The sequence below is a fragment of the Platalea leucorodia genome (genome assembly GCF_965183815.1).
Source record: "Platalea leucorodia genome assembly, chromosome: 7".
NCBI classification, from domain to species: domain Eukaryota; kingdom Metazoa; phylum Chordata; class Aves; order Pelecaniformes; family Threskiornithidae; genus Platalea; species Platalea leucorodia.
Window position 1 is genome coordinate 26,601,681 of NC_138829.1, and position 23,651 is coordinate 26,625,331.

Consider the following 23,651-nt stretch of genomic DNA (forward strand, 5'->3'; position numbering starts at 1 on the left):
ATAACATGCCTATCTGGATTGCGATCACGATGGTGACTGTGATGGTTATATCCCAGCAATGAGTTCAAATATAGCCCTGTAAAAGAAGAGGACCTGCACTTCGCAGAAGAAGTGGATGAATAATTTTGCATGGTTAGTAAAAACAGCGATTAGCATCGTAAAGCATATGTAGTTTTTATAGAAGTTTCTTAGTAGCTTGTAGTGGATTGCCAGGTGCAAGGCAGAATGCAAAAGGATTAGAGCATAAAAGTAAGTCTAGACTCATTTTTAAGAAGGGAATTGTTTCAACTTTTTATTGTCTAAAAGAAGAACATGCAGAAATGCCACAGCAGCTGACGCAGAAACAGTAAAAAAAAGTGTAATTATATCATTCACACACATTCATACACATTGTTTCATGGAGACAGCAAATTAGTGTTGTTTTCTGCCATTTGCCGTAGATAAAAGATACATTTTGGTATGGCAAAAATCGACTACTGCCAACACTCTGCGAACTTCTTTGTCAGCTGGGAAAAAGTTAGAAATTTGGTGGGAAAGGCCATATTTTCCTTGATGGCCATTGCTGCCTCAAACTACAGAGATTCCCAAAGGTGTCCAGCACTTTGTTAACACAGGGCTGAAAGCTGAATAATTCATTGCTTCCTTCATTGTTTTCAAGGCAGCAATGAAACTGCATTAGCGATATTTGGAAATATAAAAAGTATAGATGACCAAAATGGTTTAAATTTTGGCAATGTATCATGATTGGCAGATGCCAAGGTAATATTTACTTTGGGGATACACCCATCTGTCCACGGATCAGCGGCAGTGAGAATGAATACCTGCTTTCGGCTAATTGCCGAGCTCCCACAACGCGTAACACAAACACAGCAGATTAGGCTGAAATAGGTCATCGCTTCATCTCGACAGTTGTGTAACGAGTTATCAATCTCTTCTTCTCCTCTGCTAAGTGTTTCAGAATTACAGGAAGCATTTCATTTTGCCAGCCTCTACTATGTGGAAACGTTAAGGCATGTCCCTGCAAGACTGTTATTTCTAAACCTGCAGCTGAAAGGATCTTAAAATGCTTTCCCTCTGCTCGAAGTTACTTTGCACACTCAAGGAAGGTTGCCCCATTGCATGTTTAAGTGCTTTAAAGAGTGAAAAGCTGGGGATTGTGAAGGGACTGGCAGCAGCTCCATACTACTTTCTTTCACAACACGCTAAAGCACTAAAGCATCTCTGATGGGGTTTTATAATTAGATCTGAACTTGCCTGCGTGGCAGTTTCTAGCATAACGCATCCACACGAGAGAAGGCTGCAAAAGAAACTGGGGAGTAAATTTGTCAGTCCTAAATGTAACTCATCTAAAAATGTACTGTGACAAAACGGCCACAATAGGAAGGGATTGTAGTCAGTTACATATTTGCTCTTCAATGGTTGACCTCACACTTTGATTTTAGAAAATGAGGCTACCTTAATATGAATAAGCCACTTTCTCTGATATTTGCCCCAGAAAATAAGGCATTATTGAATGTTTTAAACATGCTAGAAGGCTGGGTACGTGTCACTGGTATGAGGAATGTTCTGCACGGAGAGATTTGTCGTGCTGTGCATGTTTCATCAGGAATTCTGTGGTACAACATTACAACATTTCATATCTTCAGATTCTAGGAATCTAGGTTTCTTAAAGCTTGTGAAATAATATCTATTTCTGCCTTAAGTGCTGCAATGGAAAGAATGTTTTCGTTGTGCAAATATACTTTGACATATTGCAGAAAGAGCTAAATATTTATTTTGTTAAGGTTAAGCTTCCAAATAATTTAATTGTCCAAGTAAGGAAAGGTTTGTGAACCAATTAGAAAAAAAAAGATGTATTGAAATGTGCAAAAAGTGACCATAAATCCAATTTCAAAAAATAAACTGGAGCTTAAAGTAAAGTAATGGACCGGATATTTGAGCACAGTCAACCTTCGCTTAAAAGATACATGCTCTGCTAAGGAAAACTGTGTTCCCCAAAATGCCGTTTAAATGAAGGGCAAAGGTCTAGTGTTGGGAGGTTTTTTTTTTGTGAGGGTTCTCTTTATTTCGCTCTAAGCACTCCATCACTGTACAGTTGGGCTTAGTTTCTGTTCCTTCATACGTTGGGCTTCATCTCTGTAAATATGAGCACAAGGATGTGAAGGCACAAAGCTGTTCTTTGAAATGCTCTGGCCACGGCATGGCCTGTCTTGATCTCCACGTCAACATCCAGGCATTAAGTTTTCTGGTTTAAGCCTCTTAAGATTGAAGTTTGTACCGATTCCTGATTCCTGCTTGTCATTAAAGACATGTTTTGCACAACGAGAGAGGACATGTTTAAGAAATAAAAGTGAAACAATGGTGTAATATTTTTTTTAACTGAAGCTAATAGAAATAAAAGAGCTTTTTTACTTTCTAGCAACGTTACTATGCATTTCTTTCTCCCCACCTCTCCTTACGTCTCGACACACCCAGGCGGGTTGCTTCTCCCACTCGTGCACTTTCTGGCCAGCAGTGCCGCTCCCCGCGGTCCCTGCGGCAGGCCCGGCGAGGCTGAGGAGGGAGGGAAGCCGGTGGTGCGGTGCCAGGGGAAGCAGCGGTCCAGAGCTGCTTGGTGGGTTATTTAATGCCGTTTTCCTAGAGCGTAAAATAAAGCAAGAGGGGAAAAAAGTAGATCTGAGCATATGCTGGAAAGGGAGGGAAAAAAAAAACCCCTCCGAGTACCTTTAAAAATCATCATCATTTTATTTGCTGTCAAAACCACTCGCATACCACTGCCGCTATTGTATTTGCCGGATGCTGATCCAAAGAAGCCAGACATCTGACCAAACTGAATTTTCTTGGCTGAAGAAGACAAGAGGGAAATTACTCAGAAATTTAAAAAAATAATAGTTAAGCAGCAAGGGCACCTCCCGGAGAAGGGCCCGGGTAGGAAATTCGGGCCGCCCGTCCGTCCGCGGCACGCTCCCCTGCACGGGAGCACCGTTTGATTTTTTTAAATTTTTCCTTTCTTTAACGGAGGAAATTGTTATTAATCATTATCATCCCTTCTTAATGAATGAATGCCGCTGATCATTCACTACCCACCACGGAGCCCGCTGGAAGGGACGGCCCTCGGCGGGGCGGGAGGCGGCGCGGCCCCCACCCAACCCCCAGGTGCGCGGGACCCTGGGACGAGGCCCCGCCCCGCCCCGCGCGGCCCCGCCCCGCCCCCGGCCCCGCCCCCGCCGTGACGCAGGCGGCGGCGTTGGTCACGTGTGGGGGAGGCGGAGGCCCGGCCTGCCGCACCCGGAGCCGCCGCCATGCCGCTGCCGCCGCCCGGCCGCCCCCGCCTCGGGCAGGCCCCGCTCCTGGCGCTGCTGCTGCTGCTGGTGCTGGTGGGCCCGGCGCGGCCCATCTCCTTCCAGCTGCCGGGCAAGGCGCGGAAGTGCCTGCGGGAGGAGATCCACCGCGACACGCTGGTCACGGGCGAGTACGAGATCGGCGCCCCGCCGGGCTCCTCCACCGGACCCTCCGCCAACCTCAAGGTGCGGCGGCGGCGGCGGCGGCGCCCCGGCAGGCGGGGGGGGGGCGGGGGAGCGGGGGTAGGCCGGGGCGGGCGGCGTGGCCCCGCCTCCCCGCCCGGGCGGGGGCGGGGCGTGGGGATGGGTGACGTTTTCCACGCGTGACATCGGCCCCACGCGTGGGTTTACAGCCGGCCTGGCCTCCTGCCTGTGGCGAAGCTGGGGGAAGGATGGGGTCGCCTCGGGGCTTTGCCATCTGGGTACTGGGTAGCAAAGGGAGCGGGGTAGGATTTTCACTTGAGCCAAATACGAGCTTTTTTCCCCCCAAAGATCTCGTCGCAGCGGCCCATCCCACCGGCCGCCGTATAATCCTCACGCCGTTTGGCGTGCGGATTATACGTCGACCGGCGGGACGGGCCGCTGCGATAAGGCTGTCCTAAGGCTGCTGACACCGTGTAAGGAAGAAAGAATTACGGTGACGTGGCTTTCCAAGGGCTCCCTGCCGGCGCACGGCCTGGCACGGCGGGATGGAGCAGCAGGCCGCGGGGAAAGGGCGAGGTGAGGGCTCAGAAACAAGGTTTTGGTACGCAAAACGGCTCTTCCCATCTTGCTGTGTCATGGCTCGCGTGGATTTTAAGGAAGCAGGTGTTTGCTACCGGGGAAGAAAAGGATCCTAAAGGATCTTTAGGGAGTATAGGGGAAGGGTCAGCAGAATATCATGTGGCTAATACAACGATGTGACAAGCAGCTCTTAAAACTTCAACAGCTTCACTTTAATTCTGTCCACAATCTGCCTTCCCCAGGCTTTCTTCAGATTTCCCAGCTAGCTGGGTAAGGTCTGTTGCTAGGTAGTCAGTTCATAACAGCTTTCTGTCTGTCTTTTATTTCTGTCTAAGCTTCCAAAGGCTTTGAAAGCAAGCACACAAACAGAGACAGGATGGTCTGCTCAGGAGTCTCTGAACTCAGTGTTGTTGAGTGAGTATTTGAGATCTCCTGAAATCAAGTTGCCCTTCCAGCATCTGCCTACTGACGCCTGAAGGCCTTGGGTTGTTGGCAGTTATGGCTAGAGAAGGCTGTTTCTGGAGTCTTGCTTTTTTAAAAATCTTGTTCTGCTGTTCTTACAGCATTTGTAAGAGGAAACTTGTCTGTGTATAGGCAGAGCCAAGCAGCTTTAATGCTGTAAAATGTTGCTGTAGTATTTACCTGGTAAGGTGCATGTATTTCAGATCGAGTGCCACATTCCCATCTGTCTCCTACCACTTGGTGATCAAGCCTCCTGCTTCTCTGGTTGCCCACTCTTAGATCAACTGACCCCACAGTCTCTTCTAAAACTCACTTTTATGACAGAGGATTTGTCTCGGGAGGTGGTGAAGCAATGAATCCCACGCTTGGGTCTTAGTCTGGCTTTGTTGCTGAAGCTGGTATCCAGATAGGACTGCTCGTGAAAGTTCTATTTTATTCTAACTGCAAAATAAAAATTAAAGAGGAAAAAAAAAAGTCCTGTACTAGTTTGAAAAGCTACAAAGCAGAAATAATATTTTATGCAATTCTTGCTTTCCTTCTTATTGTTCAGGTATGCTGTGGCCTCCCAACATGCTGGGCCTATTGTAAGTGCTGTAACGCCTCTGCTAGGTGCATGCTTTCTCTTTGTGTCTGTGTGGGTAACGTTAGTTCAGGACATCGTGTCTGCTGGTGGTCTCTCTCCTTCTGCACTGGATGGTCTGCTTTGGTCCCCTGGGTCAGGCCACCGAACACAGGAGGTTGGTAGTCAATCCTGGCCGGGCTCAGTTCAGTTGCTGCCGGTGAGCTAAGTTTTGTGTGTGATACCCCAGCGCTAACAGTGGCAGCCTCTGTTTTGGAGGAATCCGCGGGCTCTGCCAGCTGGCTGCCGAGGGGCGGTGGCGGGGCGGCTGAGGTCTCACTTGGGCCCGGCCACGTGCCTCTGCCCCATTGTCGAGGCTGGCGATTTGGGGAACCGTCAGGCTGTTTGTCAAGGGCGAACAATGCCCTGTCTGTAGGGGATTGCGTTACCGTAAATAACGTTAGAATAGCATGAAAAATCCCTTTCAGGTCAACTCCCCCACAAGTCTTCTGGCTGGGCTATTAGCAGCTTCTCCTGCCCCCGCACGCCCAGCTGAATGGGCAGTGTATTTGGCTGATTTGGGTAATGCTATTCAGTTTTGATGAAAGCAGACAGCAGAGCTTTTACTGTCCAGAATCCTGTTCATGAGCAGGCTATTGCTAGAGCTGCAAAGGGCAAAAATGGATCAAGCTGCGTAATATCCTCTAGCTAAAGATTAGCTCTGGTGTCTACAAAGCCCTAAGGGGATAGTGCTCAAAATAATAGGGACATTTGAGAGCTTTCTTTACTGTGTTCTTGTCACCACTTCTTGGGATGGAGAACCCGGTGTGCAGATTATATGATATCACCCTGATGAGGCTAGTATCTTGGTTAATCAGGACCGCTCCATTGAACAGTATGCACCATATGGTGGCCAAAACACATGCTTTTGACAAGAGGAAGTGGCCTCAAGTTGCGCCAGGGGAGGTTTAGATTGGCTGCTAGGAAAAATTTCTTCACCGAAAGGGTAGTCAGGCACTGGCACAGGCTGCCCAGGGAAGTGGTTGAGTCCCCATCCCTGGAGGTATTTAAAAGATGGGTAGATGTGGCGCGTAGGGACATGGTTTAGTGGTGGACTTGGCAGTGCTAGGTTAAGGGTTGGACCTGATGATCTTAAAGGTCTTTTCCAACCTAAACGATGCTATGATTCTATGATTTTACACCGTGTCTGTGTGGTCAGATGCAGACAGTCTGGCATTCCAACAGGGCCTGCTGACTTGAGCTGGGTCCTTCTGACAGTCTGGTGGCTTCCAGACAGGAGGTGGCTTGTATTGGTGGCTTGTGGCAGGAGGATGGCAACGCAGCTGCCTGTGCCTGACTGCGCAGGCGTGCTTTCATCTGCTCGCTGCTTTAATACAGGTAGAGCTCTGAGCAGAAACTGCAGCGCAGGAGCAGAGCGGTGCTCCCCGTTCTCAGACGCTGACAAATACCATATGCTACAGGGGAAGCTACAACAAATCCCATAACAGACAATTATGGGATAATCTGTATGTAGAGGAAGCTTGTTCCTAAAGTCTTGCCTGCTATGGTTTATATCCTGAGGCATGAGGATCTATATACTTTATTATTTTTCCTGCCTAATGCAGCAACTCACACTGTCCACGTGAAGGTCTGCACCTGTTCCGAGTCCAGCAGGCTGCTGGCATCAGTGGTATCCTGTGGCAGGGAGTTAATTAGGTGTTCTAATAAGAAGAAAGAAGAGTGTTTCCTTAGAATAATTTCGGGTACATAGCCCTTTTGTGTGGCCTTTGTACAGGGAAATGAGGCTGTTCTTCTGTTATAAGATGGAGTAAAGGAGAATGTCTGACTTACCTTCTCCATACCACAAATTATTTTGTATACTTCTGTCTTATATACCTTTAAAATTATTCCGAAGCTTTTTAGTGTCTTCACCTCTAAGACTTTCAAATACCCCTAGTAACTTTAGCACTCATGCTTCTTCAGACATACCTGTTGAAGGGTAGAGTTGAGGGAAACTGGGAAGCATTCCGGTGGAACGCACACTGTTGATTTTCATGCAGTATTGTTATGCCTTCATTTTTTTTTCACCCCTCTCCATGGTCAGAGTATTTCAACTGGACGGAGCTTTTAATTGAGCACAATGATTCTCAAGTCTGTGTCATGAAATGTGTGTCCTTTTTTTTACTCTTTGTTGAAGCATTTTTGTAGACCTTCTACAGTTTTTGCCTATTCTTAGTAATTTCATAGACGTAGAGCAAGGCAGTCATTATTCTGTCTGTGTAGTCTGAATTGTCCTCTGAAGTGGGCACTTTTATGGATCTTGGCACCCAGACCTTGTATAACTTGGGGCCACACTGATGGTTCATTTCTAGAGGAATAGATGTGCCATCCTCCATTCCATCTTCTGGGGAATGAGTCTTTTTTTGTCCCGTAAATCTTCTCCGTATCTCTGTTGCTATGGGAGTTTATGAATTTTGCTTGCAAATAGAAGACAACGTGTAACAGTTCAGCTAGAGTTCCTAAATGTAGTCTCCATTCAGAGGTTATAGGAGGAAGAGGAGTTGGTGTGGTTTGGGGGTTGGTTGGTTGGTTGTTTTTTGGTGGAGTTCTTTTTTGTTTAATCTGAGAGTCAATAATTACCTTCGAGGCACTCTGACTTTGTCAGCTCCTGGAGTGGGGATGAGGAAGAGAGGAATTGATATAGTTGTGAGGAAGGAGCTGTTGAAAGGAGAGTGCAGCAGCTCCAAAGGGGATGCTACAAGAACTCTTCCCACGTAGCACAGGCAGTGTGAGCCCGTGGCAGTGAAGCACTGTGTTCTTCACCCTCGTTTCTTTTACAGATAACTGACTCAGCTGGGCACATCCTGTATGCCAAGGAGGATGCCACTAAGGGCAAATTTGCCTTCACCACAGAAGACTATGATATGTTTGAGGCCTGTTTTGAGAGCAAGCTTCCTGTGGGTAAGTGAAGTGAAAGGTCTGTTGTCTGCTTCTAGCTTCCAAGCAAGTTTATGTAGATGTGTGGATTAGGGGTATAGGCAAAGCGATCCTGAGTGTGATCCTCAGAGCACTGTTTGACTTTTAAAGCTGACCTTCAGGAGCTTGTGGGAAGTCTCACTGCAGAATATCTGCTGTCGGTGTTGCATTTGAAGTTAAGTAATCCTCTGTGGCTGTTGTGTAGAGCACTTGGGTTTCCTCTGAAAGGGAACACAGAGGGTGACCTCTGTGTTCCTCCCGCAGAGGTTACCACAGCTGCAATAAGTGGCAGTACCGGGGAGCAAACTACACCTCTTTTGCCCTTTTCATGCTTCTCCCCATCTTGCAGTCGAGCCAGGACAGAGCAGGATGCCATCATCTCCAGGACCCTGTCTTTCTCCCCAGCTGACCATCTCTCCCCATTTGGTGGAACGTGGTCTCTCCACAATGTGTACTTGGCAGCAATCCTGCTTTAGGTTAGCAACCGTTTTCTGGGGTTGGGGTGTGCGTGTGCGTGCGTGCGTGTGTGCGTGCGTGCGTGTGTGTGCGCGTGCGTGTGTGTGCGCGTGCGTGTGTGTGCGCGTGCGTGTGTGTGCGCGTGTGTGTAGAGAACGTGGCCTTGGTTTGCACCCGCAACTGCTCTCTAAGTGGTCGATAAAGGGAAGGGGAAATGAGCAGGACGTCAGCCTTGCATTTGTGCTGCAGGGATGGTTGCCTAACGAGCGCCGAGGCTCGTTTCCTGTGAGTGTGACGCATGTGCTGCTTTGAGTGGCTGGGCTCAACTTCAGGACGGACGTGCTGAAAACAGCCAATACATGGGCTCCAGTCTCATTTGCGGTGGTGTGAGTGCGTGCAAGTTCATAGGTGCTTGCATCTTTTCCACAGTCGCTGTCAGAGTTCTGCTTCCTGGACCTGGTTCTTCTTAGGTCTTATCCTAAAAGATCCCAGAGCATTTCACAGGGCAGTTACTAGCAGCATTCCTCATACCCATTGAAAGGCAGCCTCTGTTTTGCTGTTCTGCTCCAAGTATAAGATGCAAATAGTTTGCAAGTTGAAGAGAACTTTACAGAAAGAGAAGGCTATCTTTGCTGGGATTGGGAGGGATCGGGCTTGTAACGTCTCTTCTATAGTATTTTACGGATAAGACAGTGACCCCAAATGCTCAGGATTTTGCTTTTATTTCACTCCAAAGGTAGGGCTTCCAAATGCTCCTTAACGCATCAAGACATGTAGGCACTAGTGACTCATCTGGGAGTCACTCATGCTATTTACTGTCCAACACCTGGGTATTTGGGAAGTCTCCAGACAGTCCCACAAATCCTTTCATAGCTTCCATGTGATCACCCACGGAAGTGGGAAAGGCTTCTTTCTTTAGTTGTGTCTAGACTCTTATTTCAGTGCTTGTGACCAGAGGTTTCTTGCTTAGACTGAGCCCCTTATAGCTCTTTTGATTGTAGCAAATGTTTGTTCCCTGGCTCCCTTGTATTGTTGCAAGTTTGTTTTAAAGCTTTCAGTACTGATGAGGATAAAATATTTCTAAATGCAGCTTCTACCTGATGACCAGTGGGGTGTCGAGGTGCCAAAATCTAGAGCTGTTCAACTGAGCAGCTGGATCCTCTCTTCTGGAGGATTTCTCTTTAGGGGCCTCCAAGCTGTCCGTTTCTTTTTGGACCCAGGTGCCACAAATTCAATGCTAAAGAGAGATTCTGCATGGTGAACATCTTCAGATTTCCCATGCCTGTGCTGGAAATCAAGGAAGTATTAAAGTAAGGTAGGTGGCACTGTGAGGCTTGATCATCTGCAGGACTTGGTTAAGGTACTGTGGAAGAAGTAACCACGTCACAAGGAAATGCCTTGTTTCCTCTGTAAGGTCAGCATGGAAATGGGGGAACTGACCAAGTACTGTTTTATCCCCATGTTTCTCTTTAAAGGTTTGGGGTTTTTTTTCACAGTCTCATCAAGTACGTAGTCAGGACTTGTAGTGCAGCAGCCAAGGAGGATGTTGGTGGAGTGCTGGAAGAGAAAAACTGTTGGTAGAGGAAGCCCAGAGCCGTTGGGACCTGAGGGGTCTAAGCAACTGGGATTTCTCAACCCTTAACCACAGAAATGAGGAAGAGGAAGTGAGAGGGAGATCCTATGTAGAAGGTCCACCTTATCAGAGTGGAGGCGTTCTTGGGGTGCTTCTTGGAGCTGTGGGTGTTCGCATGACAGGCTTTTTTCCCTCTTCCAGGGTAGAAGGGTCCTGTCTTCCTGACCAGTGCTCTGTTCCCAGGCACACTTACTCTCACCCCTTGTGCTAATCTCTGAGATGAAGAGCCTGGCCTGCACTACCTGCTCCCCTGTAGGGCTCTTCCTGTGTGCTAATCTTTACGTCTTTGCTCCTTCTGTAATCCATCTCTTCCTGGACTTTCTTAAGAGCATTATGGCTAACTTTTTCTGGAATTCCTGTGGGAAAATTTTTTGACATCCAGTTCAACCATCCTGTTTTTCCTCTGACTTTGCAAATTGGGAGCTCCCCTAATCTCCCAGGAAACAGTTCTGTGCTCATGTGAGATGACCTCTTGAAGACCTCCTGGGGGATGTAGGCAGCAGTTTCGTTCAAGATCTCTGGGACTTAACTGTTTTTCTCTTTGCTGCTGATCCAGTCTGCTCCGGCGAGCCCTGGCTGCTGAAGGAGCACATAGTTACTGAGGATTTGATGAGCATGAAGGGAGCTGCCTAGTACCTTGGGCTCAGTAAACTTGTAGAAGAGCAGCTTGAGTTTTTCCAGGCCAGTCCCTGACATTGTTAACCTCTTGCAGAATGTCTGCTTTCCATCCCTTTGCACCCAGCAGCTCTAAGGTCTCTGCTTTCTTTTTGCCTCTTGGCAGCTTTCCCTTCCAGCCTGACAAATTAATCCTTCCAGTTCTGTTCTTCTGTTCACTGGCCTTTTTATCTTTCTCATCTCTTCCTGGAAGCTCCAGTTCTCCACCCAAGTTGCTGTAATTTAAAGAACTTTAAAAAAAAAAAAACTCTCACTGAACCATGTGCTTTGAATTTTCTTCTGCAGCTGCTGTTGGCTGTCCTACCTGCCAGTCTCCATGCAAGCTGGTATATGTATGGCATAAGCAGTCAAAACTTGTGGATAGAGAAAGGAGCACTGGGTGGTTGTATACAGCCTGTCTGTTAAACAGTGCTGGGATTTTGGTTTGTGTTTACAGTAACCAGTCTTCTATAAGAAAACCAAAAAATTCCATCCTAATCCTAATTTATCCATTGGGCTCTTATGTAGCTGGGTTTGAATTCTGAGCTCCTGTATCCCTCAGAAAATTTAAGAAACAGTTTGTAGTTGATATAGACCGTCTTGTCAGTAGGTTATTCCATGTTCTGCTAACAGTAGAAGGTGGAGATGATTCTGCTCTGGTGTTGAAGAGCTGCTCAATGGGTAGAGAGAAAATCTGGGGATGTTGTACTGAAGATATGGAGTATCTTCCTAGCTACGACCGGAGTGACCCAGTGTAACCTGTACATTGAATTTGTTTGTGGACTGAGGGAATGGCCACCTGGCAGCCTCCTAAGGCAAAGTGTGAGTATTGGACATGCTCCTGGATAAAGACACTGAAATTCATAGTATAAGTGAATTCAGACCTTGTGTTTTGCTGGCAGCCAGATGAGGACAACTGTATGCCCCCACATGCTGGGATTTGGGAATGTGTTATGTACAGACATTTCCTTGGTGAGTGGTATAGCCTGGAGAAGAGGAGGCTGAGGGGAGACCTTATTGCTCTCTACAACTACCTGAAAGGAGGTTGTAGTGAGGTGGGGGTCGGTCTCTTTTCCCAGGTAACAAGTGATAGGACAAGAGGAAACAGCCTCAAGTTGTGCCAGGGGAGGTTTAGGTTGGATATTAGGAAAAATTTCTTCACCAAAAGGGTTGTCAAGCACTGGCACAGGCTGCCCAGGGAAGTGGTTGAGTCCCCATCCCTGGAGGTATTTAAAAGATGGGTAGATGTGGTGCTTAGGGAGATGGTTTAGTGATGGACTTGGCAGTGCTAGGTTAAGGGTTGGACTTGATGACCTTAAAGGTCTTTTCCAACCTAAATGATTCTACGATTCTTCTATGATTCTATAGTGGAATATGATACTCGGGTCAGCTGATGTGCTGCATTCTTTAGGGTATCTTATATGCCTATCTTATATTTTTTTTTTTTTCTCCTCTTGTGAATGTTCTTGGATGTGACAGTTTGTAGCAGTTAAAAGAAGCTATTAGCCATAGTTGTTGCTAGCTTGGGGGCTACAGCCTTAAAAGATACCTACTGTGCTGTTGACTGCAGCCTTATCCTACTCACTGTTTGTGTGGCTCCAGCTGGCAGTTCTCTGAAGTGGTGTTTTCCCGGCTTCAGAAACCTCTTGCCATCTTGGGGTTTGCATTAGCAGTGTGGGTCTTGGACATCTGAGATGTTCTTTCCGTGAAAAGGTATGTTGGTAAAGGGATTACCTTCATTTTTGCAGATACTGCAGCATGCAAGGGTCAGTAGTCCCCATATGCCATATTCCTCAATTAGAGCAGTTTACCTTCTGCTCCTTTGAATGTAAAATCATTTACAACCCCAGTAACCTTGATGAATTGCCGGTGCACTTCTTGCTAGGAGGAACATGGGCTTCCCAGTTGAATATTTGTCCCTCTGGGTGACTTGTCTTTCGCCAGGCTGTCTCATAGCAGCTGGTATTCATCTTCTAATCCTCTGCAGTTTTTACAGTGATTTGCATCCTACACACACTTAGCGCTTTTAGTTACAGCTTGTTCTCATTATCTTTGGGAGGCTTTCCTTCAGCCAGGATTTATTGTGAAGTCTCTGTATTTTTAGGCTGGACTGTGCTGCCTCCGCAGTTAGCTGCAGACATGGAGGGAGGGGAGGGATGTTGTGAGTTCTTCCTCAGTGGTGGAGAGAGCTGGTGATTTCCTGGCAGGCTGAATGTTTCGCACAATGAATCCTTTCATTATGCTTCCAGGAACAGGGAGGATGCCGGACCAGCTCGTGATTCTGGATATGAAGCATGGAGTTGAAGCAAAGAACTACGAGGAGGTATGTCCCCTGGCTGCCTGCACTGCAGGCTCCCCTTTCCCAGCACTCACGTGATGCCATTTGTAGATCTGGGGCTCATGATGGGAAGCTGTTTTCCCAGCGGTGATGAAAGCCTGTCTGCAACCTATAATTCCAGTGAAGCTTTGTGTGTTAGGGGAGGAAAAAAAAGACAAACGTCAACTAAAATTAATTCTGTACTCTGGGAACTGGAGCCTAATGTGTGAATTTCTTTGCTAGGACAGCGTGACCCAGCTTCTGGGCGTAGGTATTAGAGGCAACAAGAGACTGAGATGTGAAGTTTCCCCAGCCCCAGCAGCAGAGGGCATTTTAGGTTAATATCAGATCCTCCTAAAGGTGAAGTTGCATTGTTACTGTTCTTACCTTCCTGACTGTAAGATGTACTGGCTCAACAGCCCTGAAATGGCACTTGTGCATTTCTAAGAACTAGCAGTGTTATCGATGTAAAGGTGTTTGGCAGAGTAGTAGCTGGTGTGAAATGGGTATTTGGTTTGAAGGCATGACATTGTGAACAGGCATAAAGCCTGAATGTTTTCATCTTAGGAGGACATAGCTTTCTTAGACCCAAGAGCCAGCTGTGTGGAATAGCAGTTGCTTTGTGGCTGGGACAGTCCTGGCTGGTTTGGATGCTGAACTTTGATGGCTGCTACTGTGCTTTTGGCTCGCTAGAATTTGAGGTCAGTCAGCCCCCAGCACAGAGCCTGTGCCTGAGAAAATGAAAGTTGTTGGTGGAGAAAGGTTCCTGCAAATGAGTGCTGCGTCCACTGCGCACAACAGCGTGGGAGATGCCTTAGGGAGGAGAGTGGGTAGCAGAGGAGGCTGTGTGTGGTGCCAATTAGAAAATGAATGAATTTCTGAGATGAGCATGCTGGAGTTTTTATATCCTTTTGAGCTTTGGGGTAGCTGGTCCTGCGTGGCTTAAGTCAGTCTAGAGCACATCCTACGTGGAGAATAAAAAAACACTTGGCGTCAGAGAAGACCAGAGCAATCGTTGGGCCAGCTGTCTGGCAACCAGCTACTGAAGGATTACAAGATGTTGAAATCTTATGGGATGACCCCTCAGAGCATAACTGGGAGAATTATGGTGACTACACTTAGAGAATGTCTTTAAATACAATCCCGCAGCATACTCTGAGTTATGTTACTGTAGTGCTACTTAGAAACATTGTCCCTGTGCAGAAAGGTTCTCTAATGCCCGTGTATCTATGTACTCACTGGTTGTACTGATAAAACTGTGTTCGAATAAGTATCCGTTATGCTCGTCAGTGTAGTTAGATTGATGGAAAAGGTCCATGGACAAACACAGGGTAAGAAGAATTTAGACTTGCAGTCCTACCTGATACCAAATGCAGATCTTGGCAGTGCTGGCAAGCATCCTTGACTTGCGAGGACCTCTCAGACTGGCAGACTGTGCTGAGCCTTGCTGAGCAGTGTGTCTGAAAAGGACTCAAACTGGTTTACTGTTTGTACAGCTGCTACGGATGTTTAGCCACACTGCTTTGCAGTGTGTTTTCTTTTTTTCATCCTCTCTCTCCCCAGGTTGCTGTAGTATTTGTGCGTTTTAACTTGACAGGTTGCTGTAAGGCCTCGGAGGGGAGGACTGTTGCTCGGGTTTCTCTCCTGGAATTGCTGCCTTTTTGAGTCTTTTGCTTGTGATGTTCATCTGCTGTAAGGTACCAGTGACCTGTCTTCCTCCCCAGTTCTTGTTGAACTGCTGCAAGGGGACTTGATGCAGGGAGTTGAACGAGGGTCACTGATACTGTCCTGCTTGTGCATGGATACATGCATTGAGAGGAGGGGTGATGTCCAAGTCTGGCTTCATAAGCTTTCATAGATGCAGACATTCTTGGAGCAAAGCAACTGGGAGAGTGAGCTCGGTTAGGAAACCTAACTACATGGCAGTGTCATCCCTTAGTTCTCTGGGGTAGGGAGGAATAACTTTCTTCATTCAATAAGTAGAAATGAAGGTAGGGAAAAGCGAAAAGACTTTTCAGAGGGCACCAAGAAGGCTTGGCGATCTAGGTTCCTTTCCAGATCAGCTACTCCTTGCCAATTCTTGGCTATGGTGTGGTGCTGGAGTGCGTCCAAAGAAGGGCAACAAAGTTGGTGAAGGGTCTAGAGAACAAGTCTTATGAGGAGCGGCTGAGGGAGCTGGGGTTGTTTAGCCTGGAGAAGAGGAGGCTGAGGGGAGACATTATCGCTCTCTACAACTACCTGAAAGGAGGTTGTAGCGAGGTGGGGGTCGGTCTCTTCTCCCAAGTAACAAGTGATAGGACAAGAGGAAACGGCCTCAAGCTGCGCCAGGGGAGGTTTAGGTTGGATATTAGGAAAAATTTCTTCACTGAAAGAGTAGTCAGGCAGTGGAACAGGCTGCCCAGGGAAGTGGTTGAGTCCCCGTGCCTGGAGGTATTTAAAAGAAGGGTAGATGCGGTGCTCATGGTGGACTTGGCAGTGCTAGGTTAACGGTTGGATTCGATGGTCTTAAGGGTCTTTTCCAACCTTAACGATTCTATGATTCTTTCTATGCTAGGAAGAGAGTTAGGCTTTGATGAATCTTTGAGTGGCCCCTGAGAAGTTCAGTGGAGTTGTTGTCTCAGTTGTTCTGGTGGTCCAGATGTTCCTTCTAGGATGATGGTGTTCCACCATTGCAGATGCTTGGTGGGCTTTTTACAAAATTGCTTGGAGCAGCTGTGCATATTGGCTTCACTAAGGATGAAAGAGGTTCCAGGATGTGCGTCTTGGAGTACATGCAGGACTGAAAGTAGCTATCAGATGTTTCTAGCTGTACCTATTAAGAGCAGCTGAATGGATGCAGGGTGGAGCAGACAAGCCTTGTTTTTTCCCAGTGGAACCTTTGTAGCCCTCTGTGAATGAGGAAAAGTGCCCTTCAGGAAGATAATGGAGCCAGTCAACGCAGGGTTAGCTCCTCAGTAGAGCTGCCTGAGACCTTGTGTGTGTTACAGACCTGCTGCTCTAGCTGTGTCAGCAGAGTCTGGGCCATAGGCACACTTACGCTGGTGCCAGTTTTTCAGCAAAGCTCCACTGGCAGATATGTGTCCAGGGTTTTGTCAGTACAACCTATTGGCTAGAAAGCGGGAGGGGTTTAACCTCCCGTTTCCTACCCCTCCTCACAGACTGACTCTGAATTGACACTGCTGTGCTGGCAGAGCTGTAATATACAGCTTGCCTCAGCAATAAAAATCCTCAGATGACTGCTTGAGGGCCTGCTGCTTGCCAGGATACGTGTCATGGGAGACCCTTCAGTGAAATGGCTGACTAGCTAGCACTGGCCTGGTCATGAGCATCTCTTCAGATGGTCTCTGACGCCCAGGCAGCTGCCTCTGGAAGCAGTGTTTTGGGGATGCCTACACCCTGGGTGCCCTGTTGCCTGCCTGTCGGCACCTGGACTGCTGAGGGATGCCATCCTGCAGCTTATGTCTGAGTAATCCTGTGTGGTGGTGAGACCAGTGGTGAGCTGCAGGTGCTCCATGTGTTTTCTGTAGTTTTCTGTAGCGCATCTTTCTTCTGCTGCATTACTGCGGGACACGGCATCTGGCCTTCATGGTCGGGGGTGTCACTCGTTGGTAATAGTGACAACTTCTGTGCAAGAACCACAGTTACCCAAACCCTACGCTGTAGCAGCAGCAGGAATTGCAGTTAGCTTCCTTTGAGTAATGTCCTTGTCACAGCCTTTACATAATGTATAGTCAGGTTACAGCCAGGACTGGGGCAGGGACACGTGTTTACACATTCAACTTTAAATAGCTGCTCTTGTTGACTGTGCTTTCTAACAGAATTTCCTGTGGATTTTTCTTTTTGGATACAAGTCTGTGACTTGTAGGACTGTGGGTTGCGTGTTCCGCACAAAAATGATGTCCTATAAAACCAGCTTTTACGAAGGAAGTGTATTTTTTTCCCTTTCAAACTGGCTCAAAGGCAGCCGGTCCTGTAAGTATTCCAGCAGCGTCATCTGGTGGCGTGAGGCAGGTGGAGCACTTTGTAGCTGCGTGGTCCCTACCAAGAGCATATGATGGATGCCCTTATCAGTCTAAGTGATAAAAGCCCTGAGCTCTTGTGGGGGTAATCAATCCGCTACTACTGGGAATTGGGCTGCCCGGGCTCTCTGGCGCGTGTGGCAACAGCTAGCAAAGTGAGTCTCAGTGCTAATATCCTGTGTGCCTACAGAACAATATCGTATGCGTATGTAAGTTAGTCACCTATATCTCAGTCTGTGACTTCTGTTCACTGGAGGTTTAGTCGTGTGGCGAGCTCTTCTACCCACTCCTCGGAAACCAACAGTGAATAAGCTAACATTAGGCCGAATAAGGAAGAAATGTGCTTGTATGCATACTGTGCTCCTCCGTTGTGTAGGAGGAGTAGTAGGAAAGTGTGTTTCAGAGAACAGGTGGGAGAAGTGATAGCGTTTTATGCAACGGTAGTTTCTGGCTTGTAGAGGTGTTTCCCTAGGGGAAGGATGCCCCAGATCTGTAGTATGTGAGGAGGAGTGGTTCAAACTGGCAGTAAAAGCCCACGTGGGAGCTTTTGGTTTTGGCTCAGTGATTGCCTGACTCTTCTGTTTTCCAGATTGCTAAAGTGGAGAAGTTGAAGCCTCTGGAAGTAGAATTGAGGCGCCTGGAAGATCTTTCAGAGTCCATCGTTAACGACTTTGCCTATATGAAGAAACGAGAAGAGGAGATGAGGGACACGAATGGTAAGAGACTGTGTGCTCCTTCAGAGGGATGGAGCTCTAAGACCCCTTACTTCTGCTGAATGTGTTATTAGGACAGCATTTGGAGATCAAGCAATTATAGCAGTCTCTGCCTGTTCTGTTCCTAGTAAGGGAAACCTGCTGATATTTCTTTTCTCCTGAAGCAGTCACTGAGTCTTGTGTGTCCCATCTCTAGAAAGAATGTCTTTCGTCTCCATTCCTAATGTGAATTACTCTGTACCATTTAATGTTGCTCATTAACAGCAGTTTCGCCTTGTTCCTTCTCATCCTTTTCGTTGCTCCCTCTGCTTTTATTCTCAAGTACTGCTGGTGCTTGGGTGCCCTTGCCTTCATGCTGTATGATATCTTGCCTTCAAAGTTTCGCATGGGTAGGGAGAGAAAATCCTGGAAACTTTGCCCTCTTGAGGTGCATCCTGTGATGTCAAACTCCTGTGCAATGGTTTGTTGTCTGTTTCAGAGTCGACAAACACCCGGGTTCTGTACTTCAGCATTTTCTCCATGTGCTGTCTCATCGGACTGGCCACTTGGCAGGTTTTCTACCTGCGTCGCTTCTTCAAGGCTAAGAAACTGATTGAGTAAAGGAGCAAGTCCTCCTCCCCCTCCTCTCAGACCCAGCTGGACACCGCTGGGACCCAGCCATGGCCCCCTGGAGCCATCTCACAGATGATACCCACTGACTGGAACTTTTCTGCAGATACTTGGACCCTAAAGGAGGAGGGGAGCCTAAACATTGGAGGCAGTGGGGGACTTGTGAAATCCTGTTGGATGTTGTGGGTGGGGGAGGTTGTGATGGGTTTGGGGATTCCTGGGGCAGCGATTAAATAAAAAAAAAAAAGATGTTTCCATGACAGCTGCAGCAAGTTTTTGCGCTGTCTGTTCTCCGTTTATAATCTTGGCTTGATGATGTCTCCCATCTGTCTGTGACTTTAGTGTTACTCTGAGCCACTTGACCCTGCTGAGCATTTTAGGTGCCATGCAGCTAGCAGCAGGGCAGAGCAGGGGATTCCCTGTTCTGACCAGCTGGGATCTAAGCCTCGTGCAAACGGAGGTCAGTGCAAAGCAATAGGTTTCATCATTCCAGCAGGGCCTGAGGATAGAGGGAGGTCCAAAGTTTGGTCCCTGTCGTGGACCTCTGTGTTTCTCCCTGTGGGAGCTGGTGTCTTTGTGCTGACAGATCAGGGCACTTGAGCATACGGTGGTTCAGCCTGGAGGAAGGGGAGCCTTGGAAGGAGGGCTTGGGAGCGTGTTTGGGCTTGGAAAGGAGAAGCCTGCTTTGCTCAAATAAGCTGTCCAGCCTTGGTCCTGCCCTTGCTCCATGTGTTTGTCTTGGATTTGCCTTTCTTGTTCTGAAATGATGCAGCACCTTTCCTGAAAGCTTTGGTCAGGGATGGCCTCTTGTGCAGACAGGAGGCCTCAGTCAGATACAGTCACAGAGCAAATAGGAGCAGGTTATGCTAGGGAACTTGGTCTTACATTGAGCAGGAGACTTTTCTCATCTAACAGTGTAGCGTTTATCCACTAGGCAGGTAGCTGAATCTCATTTTCTGAGACCTCAAAGCAAGGAGGACTGCTGCTCATGTGAAGCATGGGGGCCTGTGCCCTGCACTGGGGTCTGAGGGTGCAAGGGTGCTTAGCAGGTTGGCAGAGGAGTTGGAAGAATGTGGATGAACTCAAAAACAGCAGTGCAGGGTAGAAATAGGCTAATTCCAAGTCTGGGGGAGCCTGAACTGTGTCCTCAACAGAATTGTTATTCTCCTATGCGGTACTACAGAGAGAGCAAGCAGCTTCTCGTCGTTTCTCAGCCATTCAGATGGCATGATGTTAAATAAGCCAGGCTGGGAAAAAACAGGCAGGTTAACTTCCTGGGCTTACCTGCTGCAGTTTTTAGGCAGTGATTAAAATTCTTTCACCTTCTCTGCATTCCTTCAGAGTAAATGGTTCAGCAGCACAGCATTCTGATGTGCTGTGTCTAGGCACTTCTGGCTAGGGAAGGGGTTGTCGTGCCCCATGGTTTTATAATTTCTGACCTGAATCTGGTCTATTGCTGGGAAGGAAGCAGTTGTTCAGGGTGAGGCAATGGGAAAGAGGATGAAAAGATGACCTCCTGTCATCTGAATACCTTAGTATTTTGACTCCCCTTTGCCATTGCCAAGTTCCTGCAATTGTTAATTCCACTGGCAAGTGCTTAGATTGCTTTTAATTTGTTTCTTTCTTGACAAAGCCATATTAAAAACCCAAGTCCAGTTCTCTACCCTTGCATCCATTTTATCCTTGTACGTTTTTGAAAGCTGTTACAGTGCAGAACAGCAGTGATGCCACAGGACTGAATTACAGAAGTCATTTGAAGGTAGTTTTAGGTCCTACAGTTTGAAGCCTGTAGATCTGTTAAGGTTTTTGCTTTTGTTTTTATGTCACTTGAAAAGACAGTACAAGAAAGGGGCTTTTCCAGTCTCGTCTGTTTTGATATCCTCTCCTTGTCCTTATCCGAGTACAAAGATATCTTTATCTTAAAAATGGTGGTGAGGCCTTAAGTTCCTGAGGTGACTGTTACACTATCATCATTCTGGTGTTGCATTTTGATCTTCACTGTACTGATATGGTTACTGGGGAGCAGGTGTGAGGGACTGGTGTGGATTTACTTGTAATGACTGGTTGGGGGATTTTTGTCAACTTTCTCAAATAAAATTTCTTTGGGGAAAAACAACCCACCTCAGTTGTCCGTGTGAGTCTTTGTCCCCTTTGTGCACATTCCTACCGACTGCTGTTTCCCACAAGCTGACCTGTCGCTGGAAGCAGCAAGTACATAGATGCTCGCAAGCCTTTGGGTTTCTCTAGCAATGGTTAATTTCTAAAGAATTTGAGAATTCCAGGCTTGGAAAAGGTACCGGCTGCACAGGCTTCTCTGCAGAGCGGGACGAGCACAGCAAGCGAGGTGTCTCTAATACAGGTTACCATTTGTTGCCCTTCCTCCCCCCGCTTCCTAATTATACCCCTCTACGTGGAGGAATTTTGCAGCTGATAGCAAGACAGGACTGGTGCTCTATAGTGCAAGATCCAGTTTTTCACTGTCACCTCCCATGTAGGACATTAAGACAAATGGAATTGCTTTCAGTTTTGTACTTTAGAGGACATTAAAATTGTCGCAAAGATGAGTTGGTCCTGTGTGAGTGGCAGATGCTTACTGAAGAGATTGGTCAGGTATTTACCAAACTGCTGTCAGATCTCTGCTGAGCCTGTGAGCCTTTTGTCACGCAGTAGCCAGGTGAGATATGCCACATCTTGGGGCACGTAAGCGCTGCATAACTAGTTAGTATTGTCAGGGAGAATTTCAAGAAGGGAAATTCCCAGATCTTTGGATAAGGATTAGCCTCTGCAAGTTCTTGCCCGGATGAATATTTGAGTATGTGAAATCATACAGCTGTTCTCATGCGGTAGGTTGGCAGTGGGTCTGGGCTGTTTTACAGCACTGCGGATGCAGAGCTGCTGTCTTCATTCTATTTTACTTCTGGGAAATAGGCTAAAGTTGAGCTGTTGCAGATACTTGGGTTGGAGCCCATCTTTGTGTGTGACAGATGCATCACTGGTAAATCTATAATTGCCTGTAGCAAACTGCATCAGACATTTCCAGCCTCTTCCACCCACTTGTCAATGTGACTAACGATTTAATTATCACACTACTCAACACAGTGCGTGAACATTCCTAAGTAAGGTATATCTTCGCGTATTCCCCCTCCTGCTATGCCAACGTAGGCTGCACCCTGTACAAAGCGCCTGCTGCAGCTGCTGCATGCCTGCACGCGGGAGGGGATGAGCATTTTGCACACTCTGTTGCTCATTTCTTACAAGCTGCTCAGGTATGTGAGAAATAACCCAAGTGTACAACACCTGTGTTGTCTCCTAACTGGCAGATCAGGCACTTTCAACTCAAACTAGTTTGGCAACTGGTCGGCGAGATCATTAGGGGATTCCTGCCTGTGCATTTCATGGGGTCCTACAGCAGAGGTTTGGGAAAGTAGCGTGGCCTTTCTTCACCCCTGCCAGTTCGTATGATGTATTTCTGTCTCTCTCATATCTGTAGTTGTGTCCCTCTGCTGTACTTGTCTTTCAGATGCCTGCGATGGCCTTGCCCTTAGTGAACAAAGTCTCTGGGAAACGAACTTCCCGTACGTTGAAGGTGGCTTGTTGGGAAGGAGAGGGCACAAACCTGGCATGGATACATCTTTCACAGGAGAAAAAAAGTTGGGTCTGGTGAAGACTGCAGGAGTTCAGGGTTGGTAGTTTTGTCTGCTGCCCCTTCTCCGCCTGAAAAAATTGTCAGGCTTGTGCTTGTTCTGTTGTTCCTCCCCCAAGCCAGCGCTGGTGGTGGTGTGATGGCTCTGGCAGGCCTGCCTTTCTCTGAGGAAGGTGGAAGGAGCAGAGGATTTAGAAAAACTGCCTGTTGGTATTTCTCGGACCTTTTTGTAAACCTGAAACAGGTGAGCCCAAGCTTTTGCTGCAGCACTAAAATACTTGTATTTGCTCAGCAGTGTTTGTAGGAAGCCTGTTTTGCTTTGCACTGGCAGGAGTTGGGAGGTGCTCTGTTTCAGCTGCCGCTGAAGTGGCTTAAACTTTCTGTAAAATGGCAGTAGTTGATGGCGGATTACTCCTTCTGTTGCCAGAGGTCCATGTGGTTTACCACCTTAAACTCAATGCATCAGGCTCTGCACTTCCAGCTTGCTGACACAGCCTGCCAGAGGACCTGTGGTCTCCAGGTGTCCATCCCAGTGATCATAGCTACGAGGATCATTTGTTTAGCTCACGTTTGGAGAAAGCCGCTGTGTCCTGAAGGACCCATCTGACTTCTTCTGTTTCAGTTTTTGCAATAAAATGTACATGTTGAATAACTTCCTTTGGGGGCACGTTACTCAAAAAAGGCAACGACAGAACCATGCTCACATTGCTCAGTCTCACTTCTGTGGTTTCCTCTGTCACTTAGTTTCCTTTCACAGCTGATATTCCTGAGGTACCTTTTCCCTGAGCTTTTAAATCGGTTGCATTATGTGATCTTTGCATAAGCTGCACCAGGAGGTCCTGTTGGAGTTGTAATGAGGTGAACTTGTTTTTTCTTGGTTATACGGGGGATGCTGTTTCTACAGCCACCACGCAGCCGAGGCAGGCAGAGGGGAGGGCGTGTTTGTGTTTTCCAGCTAAATCACATTGCAGCTCTGGTCTGATCTGCTGCAGACCATTACGCTCTAGGGTTTTCTCACCCATACCAGCTGCTTGGTCTTTTCTTTTCCCCTGAATATACTTTGTTTGGATAATCTTCCTCCAGGTATAAGATACTTGTTATACATATGTAACTGGAATCTCATGATATTGTCTTTATTTATAATTAACCATGTAGGTGCCATAATCAATGTACTGTCTTGACTCTGAAATACATGAACGAGATCTTTGAACTGAGGCTGATACTTGCTATGATTTGGTTTAAATGACAGTGTTATCCAAATTCATCCTTCAGTAATGATTTTGCAGGAGACAGAATGGCACATTGCCTCTAGGTGGTGTGATTTCTTTAAACGCTTGAGCAAAAAATTCAGTGTGAAGTCGGGTGTGTATTCTTCAGTCATATTCCAACAAACCTGAGTGGGCAGCGGCTGTTACTTCCCTGAGGGGCGTCTTGCTGTGAGAATTACTGCCCTGCTTTTTAAAGCGTAGTAAAGGCAATGCTGTGGGGTGGCTAAACCTGATTGTAGCTACTACTGTGATCATTTTATGGAAGAATTTCTATGATA

General features: G+C 47.2%; 1 protein-coding gene and 1 long non-coding RNA gene across 4 annotated transcripts; one reads left to right on the plus strand and one right to left on the minus strand.

Moving 5' to 3' along the window:
* Positions 1–404: 404 nt before the first annotated feature.
* Positions 405–3,373, minus strand: LOC309593741. 2 transcript variants are annotated; one of them, XR_014228929.1, is made up of 3 exons: positions 3,289–3,373; positions 2,725–2,844; positions 405–2,637 (listed from the first exon to the last, which is right to left on the minus strand). It is a non-coding gene; the product is annotated as an uncharacterized lncRNA (long non-coding RNA). The 2 variants fall into 2 exon arrangements; XR_014228930.1 differs by lacking the exon at positions 3,289–3,373 and adding an exon at positions 3,088–3,175.
* Positions 3,279–20,575, plus strand: TMED10 (transmembrane p24 trafficking protein 10). 2 transcript variants are annotated; one of them, XM_082318787.1, is made up of 5 exons: positions 3,279–3,527; positions 7,926–8,046; positions 13,054–13,127; positions 17,730–17,856; positions 18,332–20,575. In XM_082318787.1, the coding sequence occupies exons 1-5, from the start codon at positions 3,303–3,305 to the stop codon at positions 18,451–18,453; spliced, it is 669 nt and encodes a 222-aa protein (XP_082174913.1). In that variant the 5' UTR covers positions 3,279–3,302; the 3' UTR covers positions 18,454–20,575. The 2 variants fall into 2 exon arrangements, with proteins under 2 accessions (XP_082174913.1, XP_082174912.1); XM_082318786.1 differs by lacking the exons at positions 13,054–13,127; positions 17,730–17,856; positions 18,332–20,575 and adding exons at positions 8,411–8,537; positions 9,738–13,047 and having other exon boundaries at positions 3,289–3,527.
* Positions 20,576–23,651: the final 3,076 nt, after the last annotated feature.

What these genes read in the sequence shown, in the direction of transcription:
- TMED10 (XM_082318787.1), top strand. Translation starts at nt 3,303, where the DNA reads ATGCCGCTGCCGCCGCCCGGCCGCCCCCGCCTCGGGCAGGCCCCGCTC. An exon ending in GACCCTCCGCCAACCTCAAG is followed by an intron (nt 3,528 to 7,925) that starts GTGCGGCGGCGG and finishes TTTCTTTTACAG; the next exon opens with ATAACTGACTCAGCTGGGCA. An exon ending in AAGCAAAGAACTACGAGGAG is followed by an intron (nt 13,128 to 17,729) that starts GTATGTCCCCTG and finishes TCTGTTTTCCAG; the next exon opens with ATTGCTAAAGTGGAGAAGTT.